At 37.4% G+C, this 22521-nt stretch overlaps 1 protein-coding gene across 1 annotated transcript; it reads left to right on the top strand.

Annotated features, from left to right (window-relative positions):
- The first annotated feature begins 94 nt into the window (after positions 1 to 94).
- On the top strand, positions 95 to 22332 carry LOC140940356 (DNA topoisomerase 3-alpha-like). Its single transcript, XM_073389308.1, has 40 exons — positions 95 to 378; positions 1698 to 1757; positions 1955 to 2028; positions 2641 to 2716; positions 3184 to 3292; positions 3494 to 3545; positions 3973 to 4064; positions 4913 to 4993; positions 5161 to 5201; positions 5380 to 5428; positions 5641 to 5686; positions 5851 to 5905; positions 6765 to 6839; positions 6917 to 6999; positions 7130 to 7227; positions 8495 to 8601; positions 9026 to 9085; positions 9206 to 9256; positions 9659 to 9733; positions 10351 to 10401; positions 10891 to 10969; positions 11466 to 11579; positions 11925 to 11994; positions 12474 to 12502; positions 13219 to 13277; positions 13544 to 13607; positions 14200 to 14296; positions 15495 to 15668; positions 15891 to 15976; positions 16322 to 16570; positions 17218 to 17260; positions 17391 to 17473; positions 17926 to 18063; positions 18784 to 18829; positions 18964 to 19046; positions 19335 to 19475; positions 19740 to 19776; positions 20524 to 20565; positions 21280 to 21485; positions 22194 to 22332. Exons 1-40 carry the CDS (start codon positions 178 to 180, stop codon positions 22226 to 22228), a joined length of 3411 nt encoding a protein of 1136 aa, XP_073245409.1. The 5' UTR covers positions 95 to 177; the 3' UTR covers positions 22229 to 22332.
- Positions 22333 to 22521: the final 189 nt, after the last annotated feature.

The raw sequence follows: 22521 nt of genomic DNA, 5'->3' as shown, positions 1-22521 counted from the left end.
ATATGAAACAATCGAGTGTGTCTGTGTTGGCTTCGACCGTTTTACTCAATTTTATCGATAATTGGAAGTGTTTGATGGCCTATCATAACGTAAGAACAACTAAAGAGACAGGATCTTGAACTACAGGCGAGAGATATCTGGCAGCGGAGGCTATGGCACTTTGCACCTTTGGCCTCCATGGTTATCTCCTTTGTCGTTTCAAGTGTATTGTGTTGTTCAAGAGCAAACCTTAAGGCGAAAAACAAACTGTTTTTATTTAAAAAATTAGCTTGGCAGAGAGGATTAGCTATGCGACCACTGCGCGTATTAAATGTTGCTGAGAAAAATGATGCAGCGAAGGAGCTGTCCAGAATCATGTCTAGAGGACAGAGCTCGCGGGTAGGTATGGGTAGGTAAAACAGGGTCCTGGTAGGGGGGTGGGTGGGGAGTTACTACTTCTGTGGGTATGTCGAACAGGTTCATAATTTTGGGGACTTTTGATCTACACTCTTTTTTTCTATAAGGATATATTTTATAAGAACATCGAGGCTGAAATTTACAAAATTTTAAGAATATTTTAAGAATAAACCCCAGGCAAAGATTTTGTGTGTTTGAAAACTGTAAATACAACACAGTTATTGTGTTTTCAACTTATTCCATTCACTAAAAGGCAAAACTTGCCCGCAAAATGAAAAAACCTGCACATACTGTAATTGATACCCCAATATTATATTCTAAAATGGAAATATCATAAGCCATAATTTAACAGTGATACAAGAATATTTTTCGTCTAAAATTGGCAGAAAAATAAGAATTTTCAGCCTGGGCCAGAAAAACAATATTTTTATACAAAAAAAGAGTGTAGATAGAATAGGGTATGATGTTCCAAATGTACCTTGCGCATGGAGGCTTCAATTTAATCAGCAGCCATTTTGAAATTAATAATTATTTTATTCACAGAGAAATTGCTTGACAAAATGCATGGAATTTAAAGAACTTGTTATCATAGTTTTTGGTATCATTTTGAGTGGATTTTTATAACACAGAGTCCAAATTTGAACACCCAGGCAGCACATACCCACCCAAAACATACCCGAGTACCCCCACCCCCCAGGGACAGAGTAGGATGGGAGAGGGGTTACAGGAATCATCTCTATCATAAGGCGCCAGAAATACATGTACTGAGAAGTTTATAATAATGCCATTAACTTATCCACCACTCAATTAAGCAGTATCTTAATTTCTGACCAACTGGGCTTAGTAAAGTTAAACTTGGGCAGGTATAAGGTCACTGCAAATAGGCACAGCTTATACAATTTCAAATTGTTTTAGAAGTGCCATCCATTGCATAACCTGTACTAATGCAAGATGATGAAATAAGTGTTTCTTATTTTGGCTGAAAACGTTCTATGATTACCAGCTACTCTGGTTAAGAAGTCAAATTTAGTAACACATGTATGTTAGCTATTATGTTTAAGGGTGCAATTTAGTTATAACCTTTACTAACCTAAAATGGTTTTGATCACTTAGTTGATGAAGTCAATAAGTCACAGCAAAAGGATTGAAAAGTTGCTGTTACGAGCGAAATCTTTTGGCACCTATACTCATTGTCCAGTTTTACAGCTTGTGTGCCTGTGTTGTCATTTACAAATTAATTGCAAGAAACTGTGTTGAATAATTGATGCTGTTGTTTTTGATAGGCTTTGATTTCTTTGCAGAGAGAAGGGTTCTCCAAGTTTAACAAGATTTATGAGTTTGAATACAACATTTTAGGAAGTGTGAGTATTATAAATGCTTCTCTTCTCTTAGTTAATCACCTTTTATAAATGATCATTGCTTCCAAAAGCTCTTTGCTACTTCCTTTACACTTTATATATTAATTTTTTTATTGTCAATCGTTACATATGTATACTTGTATGTATTGTACACTATAAGCATAAAAATTTCATGTCTCCTGTGGTTTTACTAATAACAGAATGCCACAATGGTGATGACTTCTTTGTCTGGACATATGATGACGTTGGACTTTACAGCCAGTCACCAAAAATGGTAAGGCAAAAGACTGAGACAAGGCTGTAACTCAATGTTTGCAATTATACAGCATAGTTGACATAGTGATACATTGTAAAATGGCAGGGTATCTTTGGGGGAAATAATGTGGTTTCCATTCAGTGAAGTGGTTTGCTTATTACTTTCCTGCAGTACTTTAGCTGTTTAGTTCTATATTGAACCTTAATATAAGCTGAGGGATGGTCTTATAAGCAGTAGACCAATGGTCCTCCCAATCCAGGTCTCTCATCACTGAAATTAACTACAACCCTGGTCAAAGCTCTTGGGACACTAATGCAATAGGTCATCAAATTGAGGCATCTTCCCTCCCCCCTTCCCCCTCCGTGCAGTGTTGATGTTACGCATTCAAGTTTCAATTCAACACCGATTGTATGAGAGGGGGACAGCAGAAATAGCCCCTTATAACACATCCCCAAGCTTTTTTAAGAGGTAGAATATGAGTTAACTTAGCAAAGTGTCTTTGTGCCTAATTTCCTCAAGTGTCCCAAGACGTTTTGACCAGGGTTGTACAGGCAGCTATAAGTTTTAATCATAGCTATTTCAAGGAATTCCGGTAATTTTTCAGTGTTCCACTGTTGTTAATTCCTACAGGCATAGTTGTTCCCCAGTAGCACTTTTCAGTGCACCTGTTAAAAAGTTTGTTGGAGAAAACTTCCTTCCAATTAAAGTAAGAGCTTAAAATTATTATTATTGTGTGTGTGTTAAGATTCAGCAATTACAGGGTTGTGCTCTGGCAGAACTCCAGCTCTACAGGCTTTATGGTTGGTACCCTAGATTTTACAGGTTCAGCGCACTAGGCCTGCTTCAATTTTCCTTAGAGCATGGCCTTGATTTAGCATAATCTGCCTGCTAAACTCTAGACTGTACATGTTACTTATTTGAATCAGTTTCATTGCTAATACATTGATGTCAAGATGCGTCAATCATGTTTGAAAATTGGAAACAAAACATACTTAAAAATAACGTACCATTTGTGACCTGTATCTACTTTGGTCTTCCTTTCAGAATTATGCTTCATCATTATTCAGTTGTGTTTACACCTTTAATTATGTCTTTTGAATTAGAAATATGGCAAAAATATAGTATATTATACGAAAATGATATGTTAACCTTCAATTCTAATTTGTTTTACAGAGGACTTTGGAAAGAGAAGTGCGTGGCTGTGGAGTCTTAATTATCTGGACTGATTGTGATAGAGAAGGAGAAAACATAGGATTTGAAGTCATTGATGTGTGCAAAAATAGTATGTTATTTATGACTTTTTTTCTCTCCCTTATTTTAACACAGGGCTTGTTAAAACTATTACTATACTTGACAAAATTTAATAGCCTGAAAGGGTGCTTAGTTTTAAACATACTGGAAACTTACATGTGTTTATAATCAAAAGGTATTGAACTCAATGTTGATTATTAAACTAATGCTTCTGTTTTCCTTTTTCTTTAAGTCCGTCCAAACATAAGGATTTATCGCGCAAAGTTTTCTGAAATCACCAATCAGTGAGTAGTAAAAGCAGTGTTGTTATTTAAAAAGCTGTGAAAATGATTTCAAAACCTTTACTTTTTTCTTAAAGGCAACTCAAAGTTGCCATAGAAAACTACTGGCATGCTAACTGTGTACAGGTAAAACTTTACTATTTTTGGTGAAAGCATGGTAGAGTGGTTAGAGTGCTAGACTTGCAATCCAGAGGCCCCGAGCTTGGATAGGTTTCTTGGTAGCCCCAAGTTCCAATCCTTGACTATGCTTGTAAATAGGCAACTAGTTTGACTCCAGCCAGTTAGGATTCTTAACCCTGTTGTGTTGTATAAATTACTAACATTATTATGTATTTTAGTCATTGATTTGCTCAGCCCGACTTGCTGTTCTGCTATAATTATTGATTTAGAGGGTAACTAGAGGAAATTCATGTTTCATCTGTTATTTCAGATCAGTTACAAGAGCTGTACAAAATTTAGTTCAACCTGATGAGTTGCAGGCTCAAGCTGTGGATGTGAGAATGGAGCTTGATCTTAGAATAGGTATGTTTATACAGGTCAACATTAAATTCAAGGTAAAAATTTTTAACCTAGATTAATTCTCAATTTCCTTTGTCTCCTAGCTCTGATTATTTGTGAATTAGGGCTAGGCAATAAAGGAAATTGAGAATCAACCTACATTTAGGTGAATAAAACATTTTGACCAGTGTAACAGGTATATCCTGGATTTTCCTTGTACTTTCATCCGTGCCTTTCAATAATTCACATAATATTCAATTTACAGTTCAACCTCTACAATGGCCATTTCTTTCTCACAGGATCCATCCTGTGTAATAAGGCTCCCAAGATAGTTAAAGTACATTTCTTGACTTAATTGTTTACCATCAAGAACGATCTTGAATTCCTCACCAGGCCTCTTACTGATTTTCATGCACATCCTGGCAATTATCTTTCTTTCTTCTTTCTTCTGGCACTATCACTTGACACATATGGACCTCATACAGCCTGATAGGAAAGTGCATGCAGGCTGTACAGGTCATAAAAGAAAATTATGACCTGTACAGCCTGCATGCACTTTCCTATCAGGCTGTATGAGGTCCATATGTGTCAACTGATAGTGCCAGAAAAACACATATGGCCAAGCTAGTAGAAAAATGCACGCAAATAAGAGGCAAAGGGTGCCATGAATATGTTTTAGCTTGGTCAGAAAAATTCAAAAACACAATAGTCATATGATAAAATGCTTATTGGCTGAGTTAGGTTGGGCGAGACGGGAAAACATTTTGCTCTCAGTCAGGATGCACGGACCTCAAGCCAAATATTTTCCTGTCCGGCCCTCCCACCTAGTCAATATGCACATATTTTACTTTAATTCTTTTCTTGTTGGGTAGGTGCTGCATTTACTCGGTTTCAAACCTTAAGGCTGCAGAAAGTTTTTCCTGATGTTTTAAGCGAAAACCTTATAAGCTATGGTAAGTATTTTAAATGATAACAAAACTTTATCGTTACAATTTTGTAGAAAATAGGGCAGCCTTTTTTTTTCATTTTTAATGAGATACTATGTTTACACTGTATGTTGATTTGTAGAGTGGTACAGACTACCCTTATCTGACAGACGTTTATTGATCTCTTGTTTTAGGCAGCTGCCAATTTCCTACTTTAGGTTTTGTTGTTGAAAGAGTAAGTGATTAGTTTGCTTGTTTTGTTATAAACTTGTTCAGGTTCATTTCAACATTAAATAGTCTTGTATATCCTAGTACATTAAAATGAATCATAAGTGAAAATGATTGCAGACTAGTTCAGGTCTGTCACCATTAGGGCTGGCTAATTAAACCATGTTGTGTGTTTTTTCCCTAAGTATAAACAGGTACAGCAGTTTGTACCAGAGACATTCTACAAGATTAAAGGTGGGTAGGCTAGAGTGGTCCTTTGAATCCCGCATAGTGTGGTGCAAATAAATTATTTATGTTTCAGCCAATTCATTTTTTTTATCATTACCAGCATTGCTGACAAGAGAAGGAATTTGTTTGTGCAATTTTCTTGAAATTCATCAAATTGTTAATTGTCTAATAATTATGTTTGAGTGGACAAGATAGTAATAAAATGAGTTTTCTTTTAGTTACTCATCAAGTAGAAGACACAAAAGTGGATTTTACCTGGAGAAGGTAGTTTTTTTTCTTGTCAAAGTTACACATAACATTACTTCAAACTACTTAAGCATTTTATATAAGCATTTTGTATTCCTAAATTTTAACATTGATCTGAATGGATTGGAATGCTCCTGCTGTTGTGATTTGTGTTTCACCCTTGTGACAATTCATGATCCTAGGGGAAGACTGTTCCACCGTTTACCGTGCCTTGTCCTCTATCAAATTTGTTTGGAGGTGAGATATTACATTGTAGGATCATGCTTCAGTAGAACCCAAAATAAAGAGGTAGAAGTATTCTTTAACTTGTGTAAGGAATGTCAACTAGTTAAGTGTATAGCTCAGTATGTTGAAGGCTTCAAAAAAACTTTGAATTCAGGCTTTTCCTTTGGGCAGCTCAGCTTCCGCATTTTGCTTCCCAGGGTAACTTCTTGCTTGTCTGAATCAAATGATTTTGTTAGAGGATGACTTTCCTCGAGCTTTTCCCATTGGGCAAGTATCTTTAAGAGTTTATACTTGACTACTGGACAAGACTTTTTTCTCGTCCTGTATGTTGTTATGAAATCTTGCATGCAACTGTAAGTACACAGACCATGATATGTTCGCTCTGTTTGTGCTGACTTGACATTGTGGCGTCAATGTTGTCAAAAATTAGTAATAGTCTATTTCACACTTCTCTTTGTTCAATTTTAAGCGAAGAGCTTTCATTTGATACTGGTGCTAAGCTTGTAAGCCTTTCTCAGGGATTCCACTAAGATTTCAAGTTGCTGGGTAAATACAACAAGTAGGCAGGGAATATAAGACAGCTAGGGATTTCCTTCAGTGCTATGCTTCTTCTATTTTCTTAAGAAAGTAGCCGGTGACCACATTAATAGTAGCCGGAGGAAATCCCCAGCCCCTGCCTCTTAATGATAGCCCTGCTTTCTTCATGTGAGAATAGCCAACACATGTCTAGAATAGTTATCCTTTACTAAAGAGTTTTACCCCCACTTCTGGATGCTCTCTAATAACAGAAGTTTACTAGGCCTTAAGTTTGCCATGTCATGTCAGTGTCAATCTTTTTAATGATTTTTTGTCTTGTTTCTTATTCAATAAGGATCCTACAGCAAAAGTTCTGAGTACTTCATCTCATCCCAAGAGCAAGTGGAGGCCATTACCATTGGACACAGTGGTAGGTACATTGAGATCTCTCTTGAACTTATATGAAGATGCATGTTGCATTTTAATAAAACATTCTTTATGTTAAAGGAACTTGAAAAACTGGCATCACGTAAGCTTAAAATCAATGCTAAGGAGACAATGAAAATAGCAGAAAAACTCTACAATCAGGGGTAAGTACATTGCTCATTTCACTGCCTCAATGATTGTTAATTTGTTGGTAGTGTTGATAGTGTTGTTTTTAAAACACTTACTATATAAAAGCCAAAAAAATGAAGCAGATCTATATGCATAATGTTTCAGGTTCATCAGTTATCCACGCACAGAAACCAACATGTTTCCCAAGTCTTTAGATCTGAGGCCTCTTATTCAAAATCAAACTGTTGATGCCAACTGGGGAGGTAAGTTCAAGATTGTTTAATATAGAGTACCTTATTATAGGAAATTAATGATGCACTTTATTAATGCAATTTTAAAAAAATCGCGTTAATTTAATGCATCTTAATTTACGTCGATGTTAATTTAAATCACACTATTTCACATCATTGTTGTTTTACAGCACCTTTATTTCAATAACAAAACCTTGCCTGCTCATAGTTCCTCTATCAATACCTCAGAGTCACTATCTGACAGTTCTTCTTTAAGAATTGAGTTCAAAATGTCTTTCAACTAGTCTTTGCATTGATCTGTTTCACTAAGGGGATAACTAACTTCTTCAGTCTTTCTTCTTAAAATTTCCATTTATATTTATTTCTGTTATTCCTTTAGATATTATGTTGAGAAGTTTTCATTGCAGCAAATTTGTGTGAAATAAAGTTAGGTGCACATTGTTTTCAAAAATTTCATGTTAATTTGATGTATGTAAACCTAACTTTTGGAAAATTCAGGTTAATTTTGTGTAACATAAATTGTCTTTGCGTTGTCAATGTGCATTGTTAATTTCCCATAATAAGGTAATGAACCGTATTCAAGATTGATGGGAAAAGGGTGTAAAAAGTTTCAGTCTTTTTTTAACTCCTCCAATGAAACTGTCTATGGAATGATCATGTATTGAAACCTTCAAATTTTATGCATGGTTCTTTCATATAAATTTAGTGACATTTCCCATTGTAAATCTGGAGATTTGGGTTTCACCCTTTGTGTAAATGTTTCCTTAGACGAGAATTTGTTTTAGCCTCTCCCCTTATAGATGTCTATTAATAAATGGGTACGTGGTTGTGGTTTTTCAAACGTTGGATAGTGCTTTCAAATGAATAAATCACAATCTGGCAGGTAAGTATTAGGAAAACCACAAACACTATATTGTTATGCACTGGATGGAGTATCTAGTGGATAGCATTGTCCACCTTTTGAACAACTCACCTGGGCCATTAATATACTGTAAGGTTGACCCAATGGTGACCTCCTCTGTAACATCCCATACAAAAGGAGTAGTAATATTCCTACAAAAGGTGTATCATACTACACCTAACTGAGTTAATCTTTGGCCATAGGCATTTCTACCTCATTGGTGTGCTTTTTCTAGGTAAACTAATAGTTGTTGTTCCGAGACTCTTTTTAATGAAAGCGACTTTTGAAGGAAGACAGGCAAGAAATCTAGAGTGCTCTTTGATAAAACTGCTTCCTAAAAATTAATGTAATGTCATCATTGTCTTGTTACTTTTGTAGAATTTGCTGCTGGGGTGCTAGAGAGAGGCCCCAATCCTCGCCGTGGAAACAAAACAGACAATGCCCACCCTCCAATCCACCCCACAAAGTACACAGATGGCTTACAGGTAGCTGCTACAGTATCATATTTCTTTTTTATTGTGATTTTTTTTTTAAATCTTAGACAAAAGAGAACATAACAACAGTCTGTGAGAGTTAGGAAAATCCTGAGTCAACAATAGTGTTTCTTGAACTTCTATGTGAATAGAGAGTAAAAGAATAATTAGTACTGTAAATGGGTGCAAATTGGTAAAATTTTGATCTGAATAATTCGTGTATGCATCAATATTTTTTATTAATCAATAAATATTCAAACACTGTTTCATCAGTTTATAATTTAATAGAAGTCTAAGGCAAAGAAAGATAAAGTGATTTCAATCAACGCTGAAGCTGGTTGTTTGTCACACGTGGTGTAAAGCAATGCGTTTTGTACGTAAGTTTTTCAAAAAAGTAATTTACAGAACTAAAACTTAACAAAACTTTATTTTTCAGGGCAATGAAAAAAGGCTGTATGAATTCATAGTAAGACATTTTTTAGCCTGCTGTTCTGAGGTGAGCAGTCTTGGTTTCCTTACTGTGCCAAAATGATTACATATGTTTTTGTTTTGATCTTCCTGCTGCTGTTCCCAGCTTCTCTATGAGATTATGATAGCATCGTGTTTTTGTTTATAGGATGCAAAAGGGCAGGAGACTAATGTGGAAATAGAGATTGCTGGAGAAAAGGTACACAACCCGCATATAACTTACAGCTCTGATAGAACTGGAATATGTTATTATTCACAAAAACTTTATTCTTATAAACTCTTATGAGTTTGGCACCAGATCAAGGAGCCTTGAATTATTTGAAAAGTTCTTTACAAGAATGGGGTATGTGCCTTCTTTGGTTATTTGTTTTTAAAGCAATTTCCAAATTTGGATAACAAATACAGCATTACAAAGTTTCAACAGGCTACAAGAAAAATTTCTGCAGGGCACCTTACATTATGATGCTGGAATCACTCCTGGATTTATTAAGATCATAATCTACAACCAGTTAATTTAAGGGAATTGTTTAGAAGGCTTGCTGTTCAAGCTTAAAATAATTAAAAAAAATAATGTTTTTAATAAAGTATGATCATCTTCTAGTTTACAGCTAAAGGATTGATGATTACTGCAAGGAACTATCTTGATGTGTATCCATATGACAACTGGAATGCAAAGGTAATATATCTCATGGTGCTAATATTTACAGGGCTGTCATGAAAAGATTTCAAGTTCCCCGGTAAATACAACAAGTAGGCGCGGAATCAGACAGCTAGGGATTTCTTTTTCTGTTATTTTTCTTCCATTTTCCTGTGAAAGTAGCCAGCGCCCCGTTCTTAGTAACTGGGGGAAATCCCCAGCCCCCACCTCTTAATGACAGCTCTGGTTTACCCCAAAATTTATTACTCTGTGGTGGTCAGAACCTTCTCTTGTATCCAACCAAAAGTGTGAAAGGTAATAAGGGTAATGTATTTTTAAGAAAGATTTTTCCAACAGAAGGTTTTCACTTTACAGTAAGGATTATTTTACAACGTAGTCCACACCTTGTTTTAAACCTGTAGAAGTTCCTACAGGGCTCAAGAATCATTTGAATCCCAGCACATCCTTCACGCAAGTACCTCTTACATTTTTCTTGCCATTCCAACTACTTGCTTGTCTTAGTTAATGACTAAAAATATATATATATATATATATATGTTTTTTCATACATGTGTTTGTTATTTTGAAGTGTCTGTATGGCATTATATTATGCGTAAATAGTTTGTGCTTTATTTCTTTTTCTTGTCTTGTTTTAGACAATCCCAGTGTATAATCAAGGTGAAGAATTTCAACCAAGCTCCATTGAGGTTGGTAAACAAAGTGCCAGTTTCTCTCATTAGTTGTATCAGATTGGTTAGTGTACCAGGTCCAATGTACTGGCAGGTGTGTATGTTGTTCAAGTCATATCACTGGCTTCATTTTTTTCCCTTTTTTATAAAGAGGGAGGGGCTGGTTATGTATGATAATGAGTTAAAACAAGAAGATAGAATTTAAACCAAGGAAAAAACTGACCCACAACATGTATAATTATTACTGTTGACAATATTGTGTCCTAATGATGTTTAGTGATGGTCATTTTTCTAAACTATTCATGTTGTAATCACCAGAGATTGTTATCTAAATTTATGTCAATGATAATATAATGTGTGGCAAAACTAGTATTGTCACAGATGAAAACTAATACAATGTACTTCAGCCACAATGTCTTTGGAAGAAAGAAGGCTTCAAAGTGTATTTTAGCATGTCTGTTATTGTTAAATGTTTGATTTTCAAATAAAGCTATTATGTCTCGTCAGATGGTTGATGGGGAAACCAAGCCACCTCCACTGTTGACTGAAGCTGACTTGATTGGCTTGATGGAAAAGCATGGGATAGGTAGGAAGAAAAACAACAATACTGAAGTCACTGTTTAAAGTAATCTGCCAGGTGACACACAGTAAAAACCTGCAACTAAAAACCTGGTTTTTAAGAACTTGTTGGGCTAAAATTTGTCAGTAAGGCCCCCTTTAGACATGAAACTCTTTAGGTTCTTGTTTTCCAAAATCTATAACAACAATTCTTTACACTTGGGCAAAAGAACATCAAAATTCATGTGGTCAGTGCTTCATTCCTTCTTCTCATAGTCATTTTTACATAAATACTCTGTTGGTATGAAGATTGTTTATAAGAAATGATCTGAATACCACTAAATGCTCATAGCCACCATGCTTTTTTTCTTCAGACAATAAGAACCTATTTAAGTAGCCTAAATTTGTACAAATTCCCATTAATATGTACGAACCTGTTTAGGCTAATTTGGGAGAATGCAGGTTCTAAGTCGTTTTTTTTTTATTGTATATGAAAAGCTGAATCATAGTATTTTTTACCTCAGGGACAGATGCTACACATGCAGAGCACATTGAGACCATAAAGAACAGGTGCTATGTGGGAGTACAACAGGATGGGACCTTCCTTCCAGGCCAGCTTGGAATGGGACTTGTTGAAGGTAAGATTTGGATCCAATGAATTACATTATTTAACAGCAATAAGCTTTATTGGGAGTAAGAATGAACTAGTGTCTTGGCTTAGCCTTATTTCATGAAGGAACCATTTTTAAACCTTTGATTCTCTGTAGCAAAGGATAGCTATGGAGAAAATGATCATACAGGGAATCCAATTTTTGGCAAATTCCTCACGTTACCACTGGGCAAATGAGTCTTCTTCATTATCATTAGTTATGAACGCGTGTTTGTTTAAAAATGTTAACCATACGTAGGAAGTACATAGAATCAGAATTGGCAATTTCCTCCCAGTCCTTTTATTTCCTTTTTTCTTTTTTTCTTTTTTAAAGGTTATGATCTGATGGGATTTGAGCTTTCAAAACCAAGATTAAGGGCTGAACTTGAAGCTGATCTTAAGAGGCAAGGATGACTTCAATTCACATTTTTGATTTGTTGCCAGCTGTTTAAGGTTGTATGTTAGGACCACTAAGTATAACTAGGGACTGGTGTGGTATGTTTGTGTAATAGCTACAAATTGAGTGTTTTGGTAGACTGTTTAACATAGACTACGAGTAGTCCCCCATTTTTCCTCAGGGATAATGGAGTGAGCGAAACGAAAATCACCCCATGCGAGAAAAAAATCTCTCCCCGCCGCATGTCGCCTTTTCTCGCGTGGGAGATCTATTATCCCTGAGGAAAAATGGGGGACTACTCGTAGTCTAATTAAACAAGCTCTGTTGCCTGGCTAAACAGTTTAAACTGCAGTGCTAGTATCACTAGGGTCAGACTAGTGGACCAGTGTAATAATCAAGTACTAGCAGCTCCCATTCTTTGCAAAAATACACTTACAAGCTGGTGCTGGTCTTGGCTAATTTTTTGTCAACTTACTGTTTTGGCAGAATTTGTGAAGGAACACGAAACAAGGATGGTAAGGCACCTAAGATACCTGTTTACGGTAGATACGTATACTAGCATCCTCCTTCAATGGGCAAGGATTCAGGCAAATCATTGCCTAACTACATGTAAATCATTAACTAAAACCGGCAAGAAGTGGTTCTGGGAGAGCAAAATGTGAGGGCTACTTGCCCAAAAAACAAGCTTTGAAGTCCTTTTCTTTTTCACATAAGCACCCCCTACCCTCCCCTAAGAAAAAATTACCAAATGTGCTGTATGGAGGTAGAATAGAGGCATTATGGGCTTTATATGAGCATTTACTGTATAGTACTCCACTCTCACCATGTAGCCAGGGTTCAAATCCCAGCTCAACACCATATGAGGGTTGGGTTTGTTTTTGGTTCTCTCCCTTGCTCCAAGAGGATTTTCTTGGTTTCTCCCGTTTTTCCTTCTTCTCAAAATCCAACACTTCCAAATTCCCGTTCGACGTGGAATGCACGGGCACATTTAATCGAGTTAGGCGCTTCGTGGGTAAACAAATCACAAGTTACAATTACAGGATAAAGTAAGAGTACTGTTAGGTTGTGAGGTTTCGAGTGAATGACTATCCTTCAGGATTTCATCTTTACACTAATACAGATTATGTTTCAGTTGCTCATTACTGTATGTTATGAATACCTCTGAAAGAAGTAAAGAAGAGAATACCATGCCATGCTGAAAAAGGCGTATACTTATTCTTTCTTTATTTAGATGTTCTTGTAGAGCAAATAGCAAAGTACAAGGAACAGTTTGTTCAGGCTGTGCAGGAGGTTTGTTTACATTTCATGTCTGTTAAACTGCGAACGAGAAAGTATTTGTGGCGAAGAACCAATGTAGTTTAATGATCATCAAAGGTTGCTTATTCTTTCTCAGTTATGTCTGAGTAAATGACAATTGACTCAGCTCTTCTTGCCGAGAGGAGTGGCCACGCACTGTAGGGAAATGGAATAACTTTTAGACAAAGTTCCAGAAACGATGTGTTGTTATTTCCACCTAACAGGTGAATTTACGTTATCTTATTCCTTCCTTATCATAGGCAGTCAAATTGGATCAGGCTCTCTCAAATTATTTTGGGGATCCTAAAGAGTTTCTTGATGAAGGTTTGTACAAAAATATGTTGAGGTACAATTTTTTTTTTACTTGTGTAGAGTTTAGGTTTCACGTAGTTTGAGATTTTTTTTTTAAATACGCGTAGTAACTATTTGTATTAAATTTAAATAACATTAATGATGTGGGGTTTGTCGAGTTTGTATGCTAAGTTTCTTTGCATCCTTTGAATGGGCCCTTTGCAGCTTGTCATTCAAGTGTCACAAAACCGCCATACTGGAGAGCAACAGACACACAGGGACAAGGGAAGCTAACAGCTCGCATCATTTAAAATGACAGTGGCAGATCCAGAGGAGGCCGCCCTTATTTTTAGACCAAACTGAGGGCCGTAGGGCTGAGAAAATTTTTTTGGAGACCGCCCCCTCCCCCTTATATCAGGGTCTGGATCCGGCACTGAATGATAGTCTCCTTTGTTTGTCTTGTCCCAGTGCATCCCTTGTTCTCCAGTGTGATGGTTTGGTACAATGTGAATGACTATAGCTTCAAAGGTCGTGTTATAGCCTGACATTACTACTTTGCCACTTTGTCTGACTTTTAAATGTATTTTTTCAAGTTGCCGCTCTCATAGTCTCTGTTTAATTGCAGTTCTGGGTATAGAGAATGAGAGAGGAGCAGAACCTTTGCGTCTTTGTCCCAGATGTAAGACAGAACAAATGGTTCTGAAGAAAACAAAGGACGGCAGGTGAGAGGGTTTATGAGAACAATAAACAGCCAGATGAAAGAAAGATGACATAATACCTGAGTATGAACTGGGAAACTGCAGGGTATAAGAGACCATACGTTTACCAAACCAGCAAGAGTTAGGCTAAGTACTAATAAGCACTGCATAAGATTTTTCTCTTCTATTATTTTTGCCAGCCTTGTAAGTCTCGCTTGCGTAAACAGCAAGACTCATAATCTGCAACGCGTTCTTCGTCTTATTTAGGACACAAAAGGGGGTCATTGTGCCAGGCGTTCCTAGCGGAGACCGTGGAAACTGGGAATAAGAAATCGTTGCGTGATCGAAGCCACGCATATTTTGCGAAAAAAAAAAGAATCTTAATTAGCAAAACTGCGATAGTCGGTTGCTGTAAACTTTCATTGTATGCAAATGGGTCTTTTGATGAGCATGCGGTTTATTTTCAGCGATGATTGAAATGACATGCCTCGTAAATCACTTCTTTGATCTCTGGCAATGATGTAATTTCTCTGGAATCGAGGCCCTTGATTTTTTGTGTATTTATACACGCGTATAGCCTGCGACCGCAGACGCATTTCCGGTCGTCGCTAACACGCGTACTAAATCAGTTCAGAAACAAATTAAAAGTATCGACGACGATAAAGTAGGAAGTAAAAAACCTTTAGCGAATAAATCCTGTTTCGTGTAGAATTAATCGCCTCCTCATTTCTCGATCTAATCTCCAAGTCTTTCGGGATCCTTACTTAATCATGCACAACAGATAACCAAAAAATCAGAGAATATCTTATGTAATGAGTAAGTAATATTGCTGGGCTGTAAGATTCAAGTTGCCGGGTATATGCAATCAGTAGGTGGGGAACTAAATAGCCAGGGAGTTCTTTTGGACTCATCTTCCTTTCGCTTCCTACGAATTTAGCCAGGGATCATGCTCATACATAGTAGCTGTGGGAACCCCAGTCCTTAGTGATAGTCTTAATATTGGATGAGCCTGAGTATGATATGAAGAATTGCGCAGGTCGAGAAGGGTGTGGAACACTCTCCGGGATCAGCATAATTCTCCATATCATACTCAGCCTTGTCCAATAACTCTTAACGATTAGATATATGTTGAGACTGAGGTAAACATCATGGGATAAAGTAAGCATTGGTAAAGCGAGACGCGTCTATGACGCTATCTGTATCTTACTTGTCTCATCCACAGTTTTATGATTGGATGTGAAGGTTATCCAAGGTGCCGTTCTAGTGCTTTTTTCCCCAAATTTGTCTTGGAAGCTACAGTGCACGAATCTTTGTGTCCAAATTGTCAGCCAGGAGATGTGCACAAAATCAGCTTCAAATTCAAGAGAGGCTCTGTCCCACCAATGATGCCGTTGGAGTAAGTTTTGTTTTTTCATTTATTTATTTCAAACAAAGTTAGTTAAATGTTTAATCTTTTAAGGAACGTTAGAAAAGCTAATGAATGTGAGAAGTTGTTGTTGTTGTTGTTTTTTTTTTTCATCACAGACGTTCGTGGTGTATTTCTGAAGCCATTGTTGAAGTTTAAGCCATATGATTGATATTTTCACTGGCATTCACTTGAAGAAAATTTTCTTTTTAGGTACGTGGGCTGTGTTGGTGGATGTGATGATACTCTCCGAGAATTACTGGACTTGAAAGATTTGACAAGACTTCCCTCGGATTCAGGTAGAAACTACTAACTACACACATATTATTTGTCCACTTAAACAAATGCACCAGTTTAGCAACAAAGAGAGCAATGGCCCTTGCACCCGTAGGATTTGTTTGGTTTTTTTTGTCAGGGATTGTGGCCCTGAAATTGCTGAAAACGCGCTGAAAAATCCCCTTTCCTTCACCCTTGATCATAGTAAGCAGTCGATGTGACGGAACGAGAGACTACTGAATTTGTATCATTTTACAGGCCGATGTTGGAATCTGAAATTTTCGTATTTGATTTCCTGTTAAACTCCTAAAACTTTTTTCTCTCTTCTAAAACTACTTTTCCTCTATTGTTGTTTTTTTTTTTTTCAGGAGGCGCAAATTTTTCTGGAAGAGGAGGACGAAATCCTCAATCCGGCAGCAGAGGAAAGAAACAACCTGTGGGGCGTGGTCAAAGTACAATTAACAATCCCAGAGAAGGTGGTAATCAACTGTCCACAAGGCCTTCTCAGCGGAGAACTGCACAAACGGTTCAGACGAATAGGAATGAAGGACGTAATATTACCACTTCTGGTCCGGCTTGGCAACAAAATAATGGGAACAGTTCATCATTTCTAACAGGTATGACTCCGTATAATTACTAAAAAGGTTAATGATCAACAGAAAAAGCCATAACTAGGGTAATATATAATTGTTATTTGTCTGAGGGTGAGCTTATGCCGTCTATCGGCAAATAAAATAAATAAAATAAATAACGATTTGCAGGTAGTACATCCACATAGTGGTTCTTCGTCTACCTGATTCCTGGTCGAATTGGAATTTGGAAATGTTGGTTTTTGAGGAGAGGGGAAAACCGGAGTACCCGGAGAACAACCTTTCGGAGCAAGGGAGAGAACCAACAATAAACTCAACCCACATATGGTGTCGACGCCGGGATTTGAACCCGGGCCACATTGGTGGGAGGCGAGTGCTCTCACTACTGCGTCACCCTTTCTCCCAAACCAATTTTTTTGATCTTTTAAACCTTGTAAGTTCTCTATAGTTTAATATAACATTGCAAAATGTTTTAATTCTAGAATGTTTTATTTTGCAAACATGAAATACGTCTGTAACTTAGCTTCCTCTCTGTCAATTTATAGGACTCGAATTCCTTTTGAACTCGCTTTCATGTACTCGTCCCTTGGTAATGGTGTCATGAGGTCACCGAAACGTTGAATCATTATATCGTTAGTTTTTACACCTAATTACTAATTTCCTTTGCTTTACAGGTTCAGGTTTTAATCAATTCCCTTCGGAAGGCTATTTTGGTGGGTACGTTCTGTGTTAGTGTTTAATGTGCCATTATAATACCATTGGGCTAATTCGAAAGGGACCCATTTTTTCATTCTCGAGAATTCGTATTATGTACTATTAATTTTATCTGATTTTGTCCTTTTGACAGACAAGACAATGAGAACTGTGTGGTTTGCACATGTGGACAGCCAGCAGTAAAGTTGACTGTGAGAAAAGATGGGCCCAATAAAGGTGAGTTAGAACATGGTAGTTACGCAAGACCTGCGGGACATATAAAATGACTGGACAAGTCTAACATGACACCTGGACTGATACAATCATTACACTTTAACGAGTCTCAGTTGCTATCAATAGTAGCAAAACTGGAACCGTCAGATATGGAAATGTCAAACCACTTCGATAATAGCCAGTTTTAAAGTCGTATGGCGTAAGATGCTATCTGAGGATGGTGTAATCTATAATCGAACTGGTTTTAAAGGAGGCCACATAATGGTCGATACCTGCTCTTACTCACCTTTATTGCGATTTGAGGATGGTATACCATTTCACTTTGTAGGTCGACCATTCCTGTGGCCTGCTTTAAAACCAGTTCGAGTATAGTCAGTTGTAGTTCAGTTTAAGTTTTCAGGTCGTATGGCGGAAAGATGTGATCAGCTAAGCTGGTATACTTTTTCACTTTGTAGGTCGACCATTTTACAAGTGTTCCAATAGAGACGGTGGTTGTGATTTTTTCCTATGGGCTGATGATTCAGGGAGTTCCTCATCATTCAGTCACGCAGCACCTCCTGTGCCATCCAATAGCATCAGCAGGAATAACGTCGGTGGGTAACAGAAGCGTTGGTCACTTGTAGTGCAACCACTTAAACCTGGGCCACTCAGACAAAATCGAATGACAGGAAACTAACAGTAACTTTTAAAAAAGTAGTTTTCGAGCCAACTAGCAGCTCATAGGGAACAACAACCTAATGGAAGCACTAATCTATGAAAAGCGAAATTATCCAGTAAAAAAACGTTAACATTCGGCAAAGTTTTTATTGTTTGTAATTTTAAAAAGAACGCTCGTGGGACATATTTGTCTGTCAGAAAGCTATCATTTCGTCATTCACAATCAACTTCATACGATTTCAAGTAAAAAAATTTAACCAAAGTTTAGGTTTTTTACTTTACCGTCAGGCTCCATCACGAACCTCCCAGAAAACTGGTTTGCTTCATTGGGATTAAAGGTCACGTCTGTAGGTTGTAATTGGTATATTTTGATCCCTTTTTTTTGTTTCGTTGCAATTATCATTAACAACCAACTTTCCCGGAATACGTTTTTCTCTCTTTTATCCGAGTGTTTCAATTATGTCAAGGAAGCCTTGGTATAAACAGATTTCTGACTGAATTTTATTTTTCTGTAGGGCACTAATTTCTCTAGAAATAGTTTTGAGTTTTTTGTTATTTTTGTTTTCAAGGAATTCTTAGTTCTGTTTTCATTATCAGTGGAAAGAAGTAGGGTATTAACAATGGGTGTGGTCATACTAATTGCCTTTGCTTTTCAGGTCCACGTGTTAATCACTTTCTGACTTCTGGAGGCCCCTTTGGTGGGTACGTTCTGTATTATTGGTTACATTAAAGGTGTTGTCGATAGAGTAAATCTTCAGGTGACAGAGGTAAACTTCGTCTTGTGGCCAATAAACTATTCAGCCTCCTAATGAGTTGTTACTGGTTATGTCTAACAGATCAGACGAAGAAAACTGTGTGGTTTGTACTTGTGGACAACCTGCATTAAAACTGACAGTAAAGAAAGATGGACCTAACAAAGGTAAGGTTAATGAAGGCTTCCTGACCCCTGTGCAATTGTAAATTGTACGGAGTAGCTACAAAATGCCTGCATGACATACTAAGTGATAAGACTAGTCATCTTGAAAGTCGGGGTACAGTCTTCAACCCCCCTGCCTTTTGCCCCCATTAGGTAAGAGTATGGGGCTAAATAGCAGCTGTTAAAGCCGTGATATTTTGGATTGGTCCGCTGCCATCTACCAATAGGTCTAGACAGAGAAATTAACAAGGTTTCGTGGTACTTATTTCGCTACTTACTTTAAAATTCTAGGTCGAGAATTTTTCAAGTGTTCCAACAGAGACGGTGGATGCGATTTCTTCCTGTGGGCTGACGATGATTCAGGGAGCTCTCTATCATTTAGTCATGCAGCACCTCTGACCCCCTCCAATAACATTAACAGGAATGGCGCAGGTTGTTATTAGAATATAGAATAAGCAAGTAAAGAAGTGTAATTTCATGGCAGATTTTTTGAAACAGAAATACATTTTTTTCAAAGTATGCCAGTTACCATGTAGATTCAAAAGTTGCCATGACCCACGATATGCTACTTATCTGTCACCTATTCCATCATCGTTTAGGAGACGTGGGCAAAATACCTGAGCTAATACTGTATCATTAAAGAACATGTAACGAAAGTACAATGGTTATGCTAAGAATATTGTTCCTTTACCCTAGGATTCTATTCGGGGCAAAACTCGACTGTCGACGATAGGTACGTTTTATTCTTGGAACAATTTACTTCACATTTCTAGTTGTTTTAAAACCTCGTATTTTTGTCTTAGGCTAGATTTTCACTGTCGCGTAATTTTTACGTGCGTGTACACGCACGTTAAAATGCGTGAAGTTGAGCGAGGTTCACCTTGTACTTTTACGCGCGATCTTGTACACATTGCCTCTCTTGTATTTGCGAACGTAAATTTAACGCACGTACCAACGTAAAAATTACGCGATAGTAGAAATCCACCCTTACGGACGATACTGGGTTGTTTTCCAACGGTAACGCCTAGGTTGATTTCCACTGACGCGTTTTTGGCTACGCACGTTAACGCGCGTAAATTTTTTTCACGTAAATAAAATAGAGGAAAGATATAAAGTGTTGAGATTAAACGTTAAGTTGAACGAGGTTCTACTGTTACGATTATGTGCGATCTTTTATACATTGGCTCTATTTTATTTGCGAACGTAAATTTTACACACGTAAAAATTACGCGACAGTGGACATCAACCCTCAGTCTTATTTGTACGATTCTTTAAATGTTGTAGCAGTTAACTGTAAATTAAGCGACTTATCCGAGAGTCTAGTTCATTTTAGCAACTCCTTCTTTGTAGACCACATCCACTCAAAATTCTTAATATTTAACAGGATGGTAATGCCATTAGGTTTTTTAACCTATCCGTCATAAATGGCTGATGTTTGCAATTCTTTAATATTTAATAATGTTTAATTTTGCATTTGTAGCGGAGCAAGTCCCTGTTGTCACTGCGGGCAGCCTGCTGTGAGGTAAGCATAGAATGACCTACAGTGTGGTTTAAAGAGCTGATGACACGAAATTATTTTAAACTGATTTTGGTCCGTAGTTTAAGTAACAATTGCTAACTAAAAATATACCCCCCAAAAAACTTTTCTTGAATTTTGCCGTCCAAAAACTGCTTTTTCCCCTTCAGAAATGTCACAAAGGCTTGGAAAGAGTAAAGGATCAAAGAAAGGCTAATGACGTCTAGTGGCGTTAGTTACTCTTCCATTTCTGGTCATTGCTTTGTGTTTTGTGGAATTACACGATCAACTTGACTGTAATGAAGGTATAACGAAGGAAATGAAGATTATAAATCCTTCGTATTTGCCATCTCGTTAAATTATGCTACATTCTTGCAAATAACTCTACATTATACTTGTCAATTTGGCCGCGTTATTGGGCGGACATTTTTAAAGGCAAATTCGTGTGATTTGAAGACGAAAAAATGGGTTTAAGAGAAATTCGTGTCATATACTCTTTAAACGAATTTTATAGCTATGAAACGCCGAGAAAACTGTGCAAACCAAAGCTAGTACAGTGTTGATTTGTTTAAATCTTGAGCCGTTATACATGAGAATAAAATCTGAAGGACCCTTGGATGTCAAACTGCTTGCTTATGTTCACGTTGCATGCAAACGTTCCAGGTTTTTTTGATTTCCAACCAATTCTAGCTACTAACACCATAACTACACGCTGTTTAGTCGCACAGTTTCCAAAGAAGGACCAAACAAGGGCCGGCCATTTTACTGTTGTTCTAAGCCCAGAGGCCAGGGATGCGATTTCTTTGAATGGGGAGACAGTACCGGGCCATCAACGGCCAACAGTTACAAATATAAAGGACCGTCTGGTGCAGCGCGAAATGGTGGAGCAACCAAGAAGCGAAAGTGCGGACTCTGTCATCAGGAAGGTAGGACGGAGATAATAGGAACTTTAAGCAAATCGCTATGGCGACCTCTACTACGGCGGTGGTGGATGTGGAGTCATGGGGAGAGTACGTCATCGTAGCCCGCCAAATTTCTACTTTAAGCAAGCAGTATCCAAATAGTGACTACGGAGTTTCTCGCTCATTTGCTTTCGTTGTTAGTAAAACGCAGGGACGACGTAAGTGCTAGAAACCAGAAGCGTCAAATACTTTCTTGATAAAGTGAAAAACAATCTATGATAGGTTTTAAAATCATCGATTGTTCAAAATAGGAGAAAAGTCGAATTTTATACTCAGGTAGTAACGACTACGCCACAAGAGAGTCTTCACGTTGTAGGATTTGGAGCTACGACGAAAGGACAATTCCGAGCATGAGCACTGCATCATTTTTGGGCTTTTTTACTTCCGGCCGTCATAGAAGAGGTCGCCGTAGTGATTTGCTTCAAGTCCTTAATGTAGTGTAAATATTGACGGAGAAGCTACTTTACGCCACACATTTCTTTAGATCGAGTTGCAATGTTTTTTTCCCAGGCGATCCTAGAATTCTGTGCGCAAAACATAGGTTTCCAATTACTGAAAAAGTATTCGTTGCCCTATTTAATGAAACCGCGCGAAAGAAAAAAAGCAATGAGAGGATGAACATTGTCTACTGCTTCTTCATGCTAGTAATTTTCTTGATTTTTTTAATTTTAGGTCACACCAAACGGTCCTGCCCAATGAACAGATAACAAAGGTATTCTGTCGGTACTCCGTAACCTCTGTACATCTATCGGTGGATATCGACAAATATTGTATAATACTTTCAAGACTCGTTGCGATTACTTGTAAATCAGTTTTCGATGGGTTTTGTTTAATATGGCACGTTTTAATCTGTATTGTACTTGGAAAGAGCCAATTTTCGAAATTTACAGGTCATATTTTGTTAAGGTATGTCATTTTACTGCCACATCAATAAAACATCAAGAACAAAGGAGCCGTGGAGGTCATATATGTTGTTTATAATTCTCAAGCCCAATTGTTC

Source organism: Porites lutea, chromosome 6, assembly GCF_958299795.1.
Source record: "Porites lutea chromosome 6, jaPorLute2.1, whole genome shotgun sequence".
Lineage (NCBI taxonomy): Eukaryota > Metazoa > Cnidaria > Anthozoa > Scleractinia > Poritidae > Porites > Porites lutea.
Note: the sequence above shows the minus strand (reverse complement) of the source record. Positions and strands in the feature narration are given on the sequence as shown.